Genomic DNA, 15,013 nt, shown 5'->3' on the forward strand with positions numbered 1-15,013 from the left:
CCACTGGTCTACGAGAAATATTTTAATATTTGTCTTCAACTAAAGCTAAGCAATTAAATAAACTTATAGAAATGCAAGGTGACGCTAAATAATAATAAAATAAACTTTGCAATAAAAAACTAGATGGCGCTGTACGTATTTTAAGGTGGCGCTAAATGCTAATAAATACTTTGCAATAAAATCACTAGATGGCGCTGTGTGCATTTTAAATGCGCTATGGATATTTTAATTCACCTATCCCAATACCCTTTTAATATGAAGAAAAAATTGTTCCCGAGGGAATTAAAGCGAGTGAAGTCGCGGATATACAGCTAGTATTTTAATATTTATTTGTTATTTTTTGCTTAGCAAATTAATCAATAAATATATACAAGACTCTTGCGTTACTGAGTAACTACTACTGAGCCGAAACTACTGGGCGTAGTTTGGTGTGTAGGTTCCTAGGACAGTGTAAGAAGTAATAAGTAAAAGTAAGAAGGGATTTCCCGAAATTCCCACGGGAAACGGTTTTTTTTACTCACTCATAAATATGTAAGGTGGCAGGGATATAGCGCCTTCAGATAACTTACCCACTTAGATGTTTCTACGCGCATTTTATTGCGTAATCGTCCTCTACACAATTAGGGCAGGCGACGCCGGGGCGCTACGCTAAAGTACTGACCGCAACGATAATATATAAAACGAATAATAGCAATGTTTCTGGGAGTACCGTCGGCAAAAACATTTGGCGTTGTTTTTGTTGAAGCGCTGGTTGTGTAATGGTTAAACGCCCGCCTATTGATCGAAAGGTCCCAGGTTCGATTCCTACACATGCCACACCAGTTTTTATAGATTACCATCTGCTACCGGCGATGGAAAACATCGTGAGGAAACCTGCACACTGGTTGATTATTAAATTGTGTGTGAAATGGCGAAGGCAATGGCAAACCACTCCATTAATAATGCCAAGAAAGTTGTTATGTGTGTGTTTAATTCCACGTAATGATCACTACGATAAAGACTATGTGTTTACCCGAGCGAAGCTTGGACGAATAGTAATAAATAAAATTGAAACTTGATTATTTTGCTGAAGCTACCGGGAGCCGTGACAATCTGTCTGTTACTCTATTATTAAACATGTCTCGCCTGAGACTGAGCATGTACACTCTCACTGTGTAATTTTTCCTTATTCTTCCATTTATCCCGAAATATCGTCGAGTGTGTTTTTGTGTTTGCACAAGTGAGAAACAAGCATATAATATATATGTATATATATATATATACATATATATTAATTTTGAATTTTATCACCATGGCATAGCTATTTAAATAACTATGTCTGGAGTCAGATTTTATTATTGAAATCGCCGAGAGACATTACTTTTGCGACTACTTACCGCCATCTAGTGGCAGGTAATCACATACACACTAGTGAACTAAACTGTCCACCAGTGTGCAGGTTTCCTCGCGATGTTATCCTTCGCCGGAGGCGAGTGGTGGTCGATGAATTTTACTATATACGAGTCAGATTGGTATACCAACTCATATGGCACGATTAGGATATGAACCTGAGACCTTTCGATCTACAGGTCTTAACCATTAATTACACTATCACCGCTTCATAAGGTTGCATGTTTTTCTTCAAAGCAAGTATTGGTCGACTAAAACATCCATTAATATGTCAGAATAATCAAAAAACTCAAATAGATTTGTTTGAGAATGGAACTTGTATATTTTTGAAGCAAGTCCCTGGGCTCCAACGCCAACAGCCGAGAAAGAAACAGGAAAAACGCTCAGACGTAATAGATTCGGTGGCAAATCGAGCCATCGCCGCTATCAATTTACACTGTTTTTGTTACCAACAATAATAATATTTTAATATTAATGCATGATACCAACCCTAAATTAAATTTTACCTCTATAGTTGGATGCAAAATGTATGAAATAACAATGAGGAGATATCGTGAGCTGAACAAATTTACATAACCTGTATTTTAATCCTATTATATGTCAAACTAGCGGACCGTCTCGGCTTCGCTCGGGTAAAAACATAATAAATTATACCCCTAAACCTTCATCGGGAATCATACTATCTGTTGATGAAAACCGCGCGAAAATCCGTGCAATCGTTTTTGAGTTTATCGCGAACAGACAGACATACGTGGTAAAGGATTTTAATTTTATAATATGTAAGGATATGTCACTATATAATTTGTACTGATTCAATAATTAATCAAAATCAATAAAATTGACGACCTCTGTGGCGCAGTGTGTAAAGTGCATGCCTCTGAACCGAGAGGTCCCGGGTTCGATCCCCGGTCGGGTCATGATGGAAAATTATCTTTTACCGATTGGCCCGAGTCTTGGATGTTTATCTATATATGTATTTGTATAAAATATGGTATCGTTCAGTTAGTATTCCATGACACAAGTCGCGAACATACTTTGGGGCTGGCTCAATCTGTGTGATTTGTCCTTAATTGTGAACTCTTTACTCGCGGTATCGCTCGTATTTATTTTCTGCGTCCGTCATCATCATCATGGGGTGCCATCTTCGAAATGAAGTTTGGAGGTCAGCACACGGAAACCCTCGCGGCTTTAGGCCGCTATTTTCAGTTGGTTGTATCCAAGTCCCGTCCAATCCTTTATGTCATCAAAATCTTTGCGTCCGTCAGTTAACTTATTATTGTCAACATCTCGTATTCTAAACGGCATTGGCCGCTGTTCTCGGGGGCGGAGGTCCACTCGTGCACCGCGAGGCACGCGCCCACTAACCGGGCCGTATCGCTTCTCAACGCCGCGATTGCTCAACTACCCCGCGTGGATATGCGTCCATGATAACTTGAGACGAGTGGATATGCGTCCATGATAACTTGAGACGAGTGGATATGCGTCCATGATAACTTGAGACGAGTGGATATGCGTCCATGATAACTTGAGACGATTTTTGTGTGCGTGTATAAATTATTTGTAATATAATAATAATTCATGTATATTGTATATTTTTGGCTCCCTGCACGCCTTGGGCAACTGTTAGTGCAGTGAGTGACTTTATAAATAAATAAATAAGCAAGATTTCGTGATAAAATGTATACCAGATTTTAATTTAGACCATCGGTTATACAACAATGAAATTGGCATCGAATTCTATCTAGTAATTTTTACGTGATGAAAGCTTTAACTAACATTCAACCTTTGGGTCAAAAAGACATTTGGGTGTAAAATATAATATAATTGTATATTTTTAATAAATTACTCATTTTAAAACTTGAAAAAATTACTTAATTTTTTTCAAAATGTATAATCAAAATTTATAAAGAGATTCCAGCTCGCCGCCGTTTGGAAAGGTTTCAAGAAGGCTAACAGCAATACGCCTCTGAACAGCAATCCTCTGTGCAAAGTAACTGCCCGCCTTTGGATCGCCCGTTACCTCACGGAGACGCTGAAATCTCACTCACAAATAATAAAATAATAAATCACTTAGTTAAAAAAACTATAGATACTATATATACATAAAATACGATGGTAATATTACAGATTGATATCTTCTTCTTCTTTGACCGTATCCCACTCATGTGGGGTCGGCACAGTATGTAAGTTCCTTCCATTTCGTTCTGTCATTCGCCATATCAATTGATACTCCTTTCCTGTTCATACTATCCTTGACACACTCCATCCAAATCTTCTTAGCTCTTCCTCTATTCCTGGAACCCTTTACTTCCATCTTTAACACCCATTAAGTGACGTGATGACAGATTAATATATGTATTATCTTACACATAAACTAAGTAAAGTAAGAAAACAGGTGTGAAGTCTGCTTGAGACATCTTAACGCCACTTCACACGAGCACCTGACGGAATGACTGACTGAAAAGTGTAGTTTCTTGTGATACCCTCCGGAAATTTACAAGATTTTAAGGCGCTTTATTAAATAAAAGTGTGCGCGCAGCACACTAGCGCCGTCGCTTTTATTTCTCTGCGGAAAAATAAAAAAATGATTATGCCACACTCACTAGGCAAAGAATTTTATTTGAAAGCTTTTGGCCTTGGATTCGCTAGCGTTAATTTCGTGTGTCCGCTCACGACTTATTATTGTCTACATCTCGTGTTCTAAGCAACGTATCGCGATGAAACCTACACCAGATTTTAAGTTAGATTATGCCCCTGTACAGCTGTGAAAACTGCACCGAATTACATCTAGTAGTTTTTGCGTGATGCGCAAACAAATATAAAGAACCGAAAGATCCCATATTCGTATCCTATTCATGCCAAGTGAGTTTAACAATCTACCTCATGTATAGCTTTTACATAGACCACCACCTACTGCCGATGAAGGAACAACACCTCATCAAACCTGCTCTCTAGTCGATAATTTATCACCTAGCGTATGAAATGGAGAAGACAATGGTAACCACTTCATTATTATTGGCAAGAAAGTCGTTATTGTACTTGATTACACTTGAAGCGCTGGTGGTGTAATGGTTAAGACGCCCGCCTGTGGATCGAAAGGTCTCAGATTCGTATCCTACTCGTGCCATATATATTGTATACCAATCTGACTCATGTATAGTAGTTTTCATAGACCACCAATTGCTTCCGGCGAAGGGAAACATCGCGAGGAAACCTGCGTACCACCTGCCACTAGATGGAGGTAAGTAGTCGTAAAAGTCATGTCAGATGCCTTTAGGCGACTTAAATAAAATCTGACACCAGTGTTAGCAATAACACACTCGATATGATGATGATCCCACTGGATTCTTAAGGAAATATGTCTGAAGGAGGTGATCTGATCTCTTGTATAAAATTTCCCCACATACTGAAGTCGCAGTATCGCTTCAGTCAAACACGATAATGTTAAAATATATTTGGTGCAATCAACGCGTAATTCAGTGGTGCTCAAACTGTGTTTCGTGTGTGAGATAAAAAAAATGCGGCGTTCCAAGCGTTTAGGTAGTACCAGTTGGGTGGTATTTGTTCTTGTTGGTGGAGCATTTTCCATGTCATTCTGTCCTCAACCATCGATTTCACCTCCCTATGCTCCACCGACAAGAACAAAGTTCTTAAATTAATTGATGATGGGTGCTATTGAATTAATGCTGTATTTAGACAGTTAAATGGTTGATCATATGGAATAAAAAAGAAAATTAACTTTATTCACATTTACTGGTAAAATAAAAATCAAAGTTCACATTTACAAATATCAAATAATTGGGAAACAGACATTGAAAGTTTAAACTGTAACAGCCAGAGTTCTAGTTACTACACGATTTAGAGACGTTTATTGTATGAAAGCGTAGCCCTTTGCATGTCGCATTAAAATTAATTAAAATGTCAATTTTCTACCGTTTTTCGCAAAATCTCAGTGGACATTTAAATTGCTGCTGGCGATTACAAAATAACGGCCCGTCCCGGCTTCGCTCGAGTAAAAACATGATAATTCTGTGTTAATACACTCAAACCTTCCTCGGAAATCACGCTATCAATTGGTGAAATCCGCATGGAAATCTGTAGAGCAGTTTTTGAGTTTATTGCGAGCAGACACACAGTCAGACACATGGGGCAGAGGACTTTGTTTTATAATATGGAAGGGTGTGAATTACATCTAAATACAAACTCTTTGGTTTAATTCACACGCCTTTTGAGGCTTGCATGGGGACTTGGGTTTAATATGTAGACGCCTATTGAGACGTGTGTTCTAAAATGGTATCGATCGAGCACGATCTTAAGTATGGCCGAAATTAAATTAAATTGTAATGTTAACCCCCGACGCAAAAAGATTGGTGTTATAATTTTAACGTGTCTGCCTGTGTATTTGTGTGTCTGTAGAATCGTAGCTCCCAAATGAACGATTTTCATTTAGTTTTTTTTTGTGTCATAGATAATTTTATCCCGAGTATTCTAAGCTATGTTTCATGAAAATCGGTTCAGCTGTAGTTGTAGCGAAATGAATATTGAAAGTAGGAGGTTTTTTTAATGAGTCTAACAAATAAATTTGTAATTACATAGACCGCAGGGACCGTGTTACCGGTTCTAACAAAATATAGCCCGATCAGAGCGTTCCTACTAATAATACATTAGACAATAATTCCCAAAGAGGATGACAACAGGCAGACAGTCGGATTCACAATCGCAGCCGAGTTTTCAAAATTTTAAGATTTTTTCTTAACGCTGACCTCGGGTTTCTCGGCGCCACAGCCCCGAACGAAACATGGCGTGGTGAGAAAGATATAGGAATAAATAAATTTTGATTTTTTTTCCTCCATTTCGTATCCCAGAAACAAGAAAAGATTCAAGACACGTTACATATTTTGACCGTATATTTTTCAGTATAGCTAAGAATTCCTTTTAATATTTATTTTATACCTATTCTTGATGTTTCCATTACAGTTAACCTAGTGTATCGCATTGTACATCGTGCGGGGCGAGCCGGGGGTTAGATACAAGCTCTGCTTAATTCCTATATTATTTTATAAGTGGTTTTTACATAAACTGTAACATTTTACAAGGAACTTTTGAATTGAATTTTTGAATTCCTCGCTCGAGACAGTAATTACGTTAATAGTTACTAATTCCGTCCTTATCACGATGAAAAACAAATAAGCACAAAAAAAAATCAAATGAAAGCGTAGCGAAACTTCTAAAATTGCTAAAACTTGCCACAGCAATTAAATTCTTAGTAACGTTTGAGAAACTGTGTACTTTTGCGAAGCCAAAATTCGTAGCTGCTAACGACTACGATACGCGCGTGAGGGGGACGGGGAATGCGCATGCGAGAAAGGGACGGACAGAATCTGTCAGCTACGCCTAATCAATGCATACAGCCTTCCCTGAAACCTGCAGAGGCTTCAGTGTGCCGCGTACTTTCCATAGAGACGGTGTACGTATTTCCGTCCCGAATAAAACCAATAAAAAATAACAAAAGCCACACAATTTTGCCATTGTTTTTGGCAAATAAAAAAAAATATAACCATCGTTAAACCGATTTGAATCTAAATCCGTTTGAAATGTTTGAAAATCGAACGCTCGCGACCGACGTCTAACAAAAGACCGCGCAGAATTGTGGCCTTTCAATTTGCGGAAAAAAAACATAGCCCGTGTCACCGATTCGAAATTCGAAATTTTAAGTGTTTTCCACGAGACTCATTTCTTTTCGGCCAGTGTTTATCGCGTTTTTGACGTGTTCTCGGCTCGGTTTTGTCTATTTCTCGTTTTTTTTTTTATCTGTGGAGGGGGGAGGTGAAACGCAAGGTTCCTTTGTTCCCACTGCACTGTGCTTGTATCGTGGAGTGTGCAGCGATGACAAAAGGTATTAAGTCCAATTTCATACAATACTTTTTCAGCCATTTTGAATTTTTAATCCGCTTATGCATATTTAATAGCGACTGATGGATAACTGCGTCGCGGTTATGATAGAATTCTCGTTTATGCGAGCACAATAAAACCGTCGAGTTGGCGTGATTCGAATTATTTTTGAATTCAGAACATTTACATAGATTAAGTTGTTTTATGGTAATTAAGATTCAACGCGGGAAATTTAAATAAGAAATTTACTATTTGCAATTTTGTTTGCAAAATTATAAATTTGATTTTTTTGTACTGGATTTTTTTATATTTCTAAACTATGTTGTCATGGTCAAAGATGTGCTAGTAGGTACTTTTCGAAAAAAATCTCGGTTTATTGAAATTAAAAATTAAATAGAATTTGGGAACTTAATATTTGAAAATGATATTTAAAATAAAATTTATATTCATGTCGTATTTATAAATAATCATGCAGATTACGTACACATGAAAAGTAATTTTGCGAATTTTTCGTATTTGTTTTGACATAATTATTAAGTAGGTATGTTAATTTTATTAAATTCGCTGGAAGACAACTGTAGCGCAGTTCACTCACTCACGGCGCGCTCGGAAGCACAGGTCACAAACTTCTCGCCTTTTGTATCATCTCCGTCTTCGATATTCTCACGTTTTTGATATTCTCATTCTCAAAATAAGGCATTAAGATACAAGTTTATTTGGTAGACAAATTATAAAAAAAAAACCCGACTTTCAATATTCATTTCGCTACAAATTTTGATTCGATTTTCATTAAACATATCTAAGAACCACAGCATAAAAAAATTCTATCAATAAAAAACAACGGTTCACCCGTTGAGAACCTATGTTGCCACGTACATAGACAGACAAACACACTTAGCGGTCAAACTGATAACACAACTCTTTTTGCTTCGAGGGTTAAAAACTTAAACATATTTGGGAAGCCCAATTCTTTTTTGCGTCCGGGCTTAATATAGATAGATAGATAATTTATTCCTTAGAACATGGTGATACAGAGTTGTTAAAAGGGTAAGGTACAGTATATTCTGCCTATTGGGCGTAGGAATGTTAAGTTAACACAAACATGGGAAATTGATATTAGATTACGTATCACCTGCCTTATACATAGTTACATTATATGATTTTATACATTTAGTCAGCATTAATAACCGTCATAATTACATTCAAATGTCATAATAATTTTTAATGTTACATAAAATTTATATTTGAATATTTCATTAGTGTCATAACATTTCTCTAGAAGCCAATTAAATAATCTTAATTTAAAATTTTCAAGACTGCTAATTTCTCTTTATTTCTTAACGTCATTTAGCTACGCCACAGCTACCATAGAGTTCTGGAATGTCTAAGTTCCTTTCGTTTTCCCGCCCAATTCAATACTGATTGATCGACCCACAAGTTGATGGATTGGTTGGCCTATCTTATAACGGATAGCAAACATTTTGGTAATATAGACTAGACATTATATTGTGTGGCGTTCAAAGTAAATGGGTACGACTGGGCATATGCTAGTTTCCGAGATATTTGAGATTTTGTGAAAGGTTTTAATTGATTTCAATACGACATTCAAAGGGCTACGTTTCCTTACAATAAACGTCTCTAAATCATGTACACGACGTGAGGAAATTGCAATTGTATGTTCAGTAACTAGAACTCTGGCTGTTACAGTTTCAACTTTCAATGTCTGTTTTTCGACAATTTGATTTTTATAGGTAAGTGTAAAATTTGAATATTTTTTTTCCGTTATATGTGAATAAATTGTTCTTTTATTCCATATGATCAACCAACTAATTAACTATTTAAATACAGCCTTAACTGAATACCACCAAAGTGGTACCTAAACGCTTGGAACGCCACATATATTGATGCTTTTGTGGAAGGTTTTAAAAAAATATAAACTGAGCAAGCAAACAGGCATGTGGCCCACCTGGTGGTAAGTGGTCACCGCAGCCTATGGACGCCAGCAACACTAGAGGTGTCACACATTTATTGCATTGAATAAATATTATATCTTTACAAGCTCTTACTTAGTTTCACGTGTCCCGTTGTCTGTCCGTAATCATATCTTGCAAGTTAGATTTCTCCCACTTCCAGTTGTCCTACAGAGTTGAAATTTCCCACGTCGCTTCAGTTGCCATGACAATGCGTTATTATGAGGAATCATCGAGATATCTATCGATTATGCATGCACCCATCAAAAACTGCTTTACTCGGTAATAGCATAGTATGTATGGCACCGAAAATTTACAACAAAATTCCAAATCAATATAAAAGCTTAAATTTAAATCTATTTAAAAAGCACCTCAAGTCTTTGTTAACTGATAAATGTTATTATACTTTAAATGATTTCTTTAGTGATAGACTCGGATAGAATTTAGTGCTAGTATACATTATAATTCTTTTTTTTGTTATTTGTATATAAATATATAAATAAATGATTTCTTTCTTTCTTTATGATAAGCATGACCTGACGGTGCAGCCCGCATTGGCTTAAAACGAGGGAGCTCCTTAACAGTTTACAGCACGGACACGGGTTTTTTGTCAGGCGTTAAGTGCCATAAAAATGAAAGCTTGTGGCAAAATTGACATTTTTGCAAGAAAACTTGTTGAAGATTGGATTGTTCTTCAGAACGAGCGTGAAAGGTATATTTGCTGCATATTGTTGTCTCTTTTTACTCGACTACAAAGGAAGGATTTTTATTTGTTAATTGACGTCCTTGGAGAAGAGGCTGCGGTGAAGTTTGTTGCGCCGCTTCTTCTTCACCTGCGCTTTGGAAGCCGGCAGTAGACTTAGTTTAAGTATTTTTTTTGACGTCAATAAGTGATGTATATCATCCTAAATTGAATAAAGAATTTTGAATTTGAATTTGGATAGTCAACACTCAAGTTACGGAAAAAGCGGCCACTTTTTATCGCATATACTATTTTGTGGTATTGTTCTTTGGCATAACGATTTTTTTTGGCATAATAGGTCTAAGGCATAATTGATTTTTGGCATACGGGTAAATGTGGCATAATTAACTTTTACGTTGGGTTAGGTTAGTTATGGTTCAAATTGTTATGCGTAAGAACTTTATGCTTAAAAATCATTATGCCATAGTACAGTATGCTGTATTACATTGGCTAAAATTGTTATGCTGATAGATAGATAGATACCCAAGGGAAATTGCCAGGTAATACTGTCCCCGACCTTAACAGAACGGCAAAAATACAAATACCTGCTGTGTTGATGTCATCAAAAATGAAAATACGTACCTTATCAGAACAATTATTAATATTTTTTTCTATATATATTTTATGTCCTCTATTGAGGGTAAATACGTACCTTATCAGAACAATTATTAATATTTTTTTCTATATATACTTTATGTCCTCTATTGAGGGTAAATACGTACCTTATCAGAACAATTATTAATATTTTTTTCTATATATATTTTATGTCCTCTATTGAGGGTAAATACATACCTTATCAGAACAATTATTAATATTTTTTTTCTATATATATTTTATGTCCTCTATTGAGGGTAAATACGAACCTTATCAGAACAATTATTAATATTTTTTTTCTATATATATTTTATGTCCTCTATTGAGGGTAAATACGTACCTTATCAGAACAATTATTAATATTTTTTTCCTATATATATTTTATGTCCTCTATTGAGGGTAAATACGTACCTTATCAGAACAATTATTAATATTTTTTTTCCTATATATATTTTATGTCCTCTATTGAGGGTAAATACGTACCTTATCAGAACAATTATTAATATTTTTTTCCTATATATATTTTATGTCCTCTATTGAGGGTAAATACGTACCTTATCAGAACATTTTTTTTTCTATATATATTTTATGTCCTCTATTGAAGGTAAATTTTAGGTATATCTAACGCGAGCCGCGGCCAAGCGATAGAAGAATATTATTAAATGGTTATAGTTAGAGAGAACGCTAGCTGAGGTTAAAAAATTTTAACTTCTTAATGGATGGTAACTTTTTGTAAGATGTAGAATATATCATATTTAAGTTCTTCGTTAGTGATTTTGGTATGGTTCCTGTAGCTGACAATACAATAGGTAGACAATAAGGTCTCTTTTTGCTTTCCATTGGGTTTTGATCTCTATTATTATTATTACCTTGAGGTTAAATTCGCTGATCGCTATCTCTTCTCGGCATTCGTGACTCGGCGACCGAAAAGCGGCAAATTTATAAATTGATTATCCACTAATTATTATAAATGCTAAAGTTTGTGATGATGTACGTGTGCACTTTTGTTACTCTTTAAATAACACACAGGGCACTTTCTATCCCGAAATTCCCATGGGAGCGAAGTCTCGGGCAACATTTAGTTTTCTATAAAATCATTTAACACTAACCCTACTCTGCTCGGGCGATATATGTTTCAATGTCATCAAATTGGTGCGATGATAATGCTCGGAAAATTAATGCCGATATCCGTGCGATGTGGAATGCGTAATTCAGAGAAGTTACATAGAGTTGGGCTGAGGAAGAAACCGCCCAGAACTGAGACATTTTGCCTCCGGCGAAACAAGCAAGCCATCAAATAAATTAGAATAAGTATTTTTTGTTTCATTCGGACACGAGAAAAGTAATTTAAGCCGTACGATAAACAGTCATAGACTAAAAAATTCAGTTAAAACCTTTTTGTTTTGTACTTTTTTTTTATATCTTTTGTTATCTTTTCTTAGCGTACCTTTCCTTATCTTCCGCTACCTTTCCATTGTCGGTGGGAAATTAAATAGCTTCAAAATGTTTTGAATTATGTTGTTTATTATTTGAATTTATAGCGTTTGTTTTGGGAAAGTTGATATTGTTTAATAAGTTGATAAATTATGATTGTTAATATACTGGCTGCCGTCGATTTTTGTTTCAAATATTTTGTACATGTAATAAAACTTTATTTGTACTTAGGATATTAAAGTAATATAATCATGAGGGGCTTTGTGGGACTAATAGATGCCAAAAGTTTGTTTTTTTATTATTTTCAATTTCTCTGTATGTTTGTTTGCGCATTACACAAAAACTACTGGATGAAATTTGATGCAATTTTCACAATTGTATAACGGATAGTCTAATTTAAAATCTGCCATTGGTTTTGTTGCGATACGTTGCTTAGAACCGGATATATTGATGAAAATAATTTATGAGCGGACACACACAATAAAAGCGGGCGGAACCGCGGGCAAAAGTCAAATCAATAAATAAATAAGAAATTCATTTATAAGAGATTTTTTTTCTACCACGCGTCACTACGCAGTGTCAAACGCAGTGTTGCCAACACAAAATTATTAATTAACCTTCTGACATCGCGCCAAAAAAAAATTAGTGAACGCTCAAGCATCGGGATATGGCGACCTAATTTTTTAATGGATCGAGCGAGTCAAACGCATCCGTGACGTCACAGGTTTGACGTCATCCGCTAATGCATCCGACATTACCTTTGCTGTTCGTTATTTGGCAAAACCTTTTAAAGACTGACACGAAATGATAGAACATCATTATTTTCTAATCTGGAATGCAATCTCAAAATGTCCAGAGATAAGAAAGATTTACATGTTTTTAAAAAGATGTTGTGTTTGAATTGAAATCGGATTTTCATCTCGCTAGTCATCTATACTATTATTATAAAGAAGCGTTTGTGAGTTTGTATATTTGAGGCGGGTAATGTCCAAAACTACCGAATCGTTTTAACAAATTATTTCACCATTAGAAAGGTACATTACCCAAGATTGCTATAGGCTATATTATATCTCAAAATTCCCACGCGAGCGAAGCCCCGGGCAACATATAGTTTTTTATAATGATGTGCGATATATGTCTGTGTGCATGTCCCTAAATACAAAACTAAAATTGAATCTGCATATAGCAACTAAACTATGTCAACGCAAGCGAAATCAAACATGGCGGCCGGAAAAAGTTGATTCCGAAAGTTTTTCCGAATCAAAGTGATTGCTTTGCATTTCAAATTAAATGCGACTTGTGCGAGTTTCGAAATTATGAGGGGTTCAGACAGTGCGCAATTGATTTGCTACTTTTAAAGTCGCTAAGTTAAAACTTACAAAAATTCTGCGCATAAAATTAACATAATACTTACTTAATTTATTTTAAAGCACCGAAAATCGGAGTTTAATTTTCTAAACCTACAACCATAACGCACTGTCTATTAAAACAGAGAACAAAAAGACTTTTATTGTATGGGAGTGCCCTTAAATGTTTCTTTTATTCAGTTTTTTAGTATTTGTTGTTATAACAGTAATTGAAAAACATACTTATCTGTGAAAAAGTCAACTATCCATTACGGTTGGTTACAGACAGACAGACGAACAGCGGAGTTTAGAGTTTTACAATAGTAGATTTGAAAATAAAAAATAATATAGGTTAGATTCAGTTCGCTTCGTTAGGGCCGTAACTACTTCGTTAGTTGAATTCCAACTAACAGTAATAAATTTACGCCAACAACCACACAAACCCAACATTTGCAGTTTTCAAATTAAGCAACACAAAACTACTAATAAGTCGTACATTTGTCCAAAACGCCGGACCGGTACGTGACGTGAATTCGCGCGGGAAACGCCATTTTCCAATATGGCGGCCTGTCAAATTGCTGACACGCTTTCAATTTTCTGTGTTTATGCCCATGGCACAGATAATACGCGTATACGGCCGTCTATGTTGGGATATTTTATATTTGAGGCACACACATATGTGTTCGGATTTATATTTTCCCTTTCATTTTCGAAACGAGATATTTTAGACGTTCCATTGAGCTTTGGTTATTGAAAATAGAAATGGGTGCGTTAAATCTGTTTTAATATTAAAGCTGGTATTGGCTTCTATAAGAGCCTGGGTGGATTCATAAAATCAGTGCCTTAAGAGTATTCTTTTAATCCATACATGCTTTTTATTATATTTAGCCAGTTTAAAAAATTATATCTTTACAATACACAAACGAATCTTCTTTACATTTAATAAAACTTAATTTTTATTTATTTATTCACGAATAAATTTTACATTGTGTTTGAACTTCATTATAATTAAATCATATATACACAAATAACAATTTCAATTTACAAAATATTCGATAAAACATAATTAATTAATAAACTTCAATATAAAGTGGAGTTTTTTTGAATTGTATTTTACAATTTAAATTTACAAAATGTCAACTGTGTGGTGTGCTATGTCTGTACATAGGTTATATTAAAGATAAATAATTATGGGATAATTATTACATAAATTAAAAAATCTAAGTTTCACTCAAAGAAGTTTGTGAGTGTGGGAAATTTTTGTCTGTCTGTGTGTTTGCGCGTCATGCAATACTAATTACTTCATGGAATTTAATGCATATTTTACAGTTGTATAGCGGAAAGTGTAACTAAAATTCTGGTATAGATTTCTTAATTGCGTAGATCTCACCCGGGACTTCGCTCCCGTGGGAATTTTGAGATAAAATATAGCCTATAGCAATGTTAGATAATGTATCTTTCTAAATGGTGAAAGAATTTTTGAAATCGGTTCGGTAGTTTCGGAGATTACCCGCCTCAAACATACAAACTCACAAACGCTTACCTCTTTATAATAATAGTATAGATATCACATGAAGTATTTATTAATCTCATTGATGCCGACTATGGGTGCAAACTGCAAGTATATATATATATGTTTTTTGAGA

The 15,013-nt window shown here is 35.3% G+C and overlaps 1 protein-coding gene across 3 annotated transcripts in view; it reads left to right on the forward strand.

Moving 5' to 3' along the window:
- The window catches only part of LOC128682174 (uncharacterized protein), a 189,243-nt gene that overhangs the window by 63,079 nt on the left and 111,151 nt on the right, over positions 1-15,013 (forward strand). Inside the window, exon 1 of one of the 3 annotated variants that reach the window (XM_053766754.1) lies at positions 6,833-6,856. The exons of 1 other annotated variant lie outside the window; for it this stretch is intronic. Coding sequence is in view for 1 of the 2 variants with exons in the window: in XM_053766755.1 (XP_053622730.1) it covers positions 7,276-7,285 (10 nt within the window). In the remaining variant the exon portion in view is untranslated. Of the gene's footprint in view, positions 1-6,832; positions 7,286-15,013 lie in introns of those variants that run through there. One more of the 3 variants, XM_053766755.1, reaches the window with a different exon arrangement.

This window comes from Plodia interpunctella, chromosome 29 (assembly GCF_027563975.2).
Source record: "Plodia interpunctella isolate USDA-ARS_2022_Savannah chromosome 29, ilPloInte3.2, whole genome shotgun sequence".
Lineage (NCBI taxonomy): Eukaryota > Metazoa > Arthropoda > Insecta > Lepidoptera > Pyralidae > Plodia > Plodia interpunctella.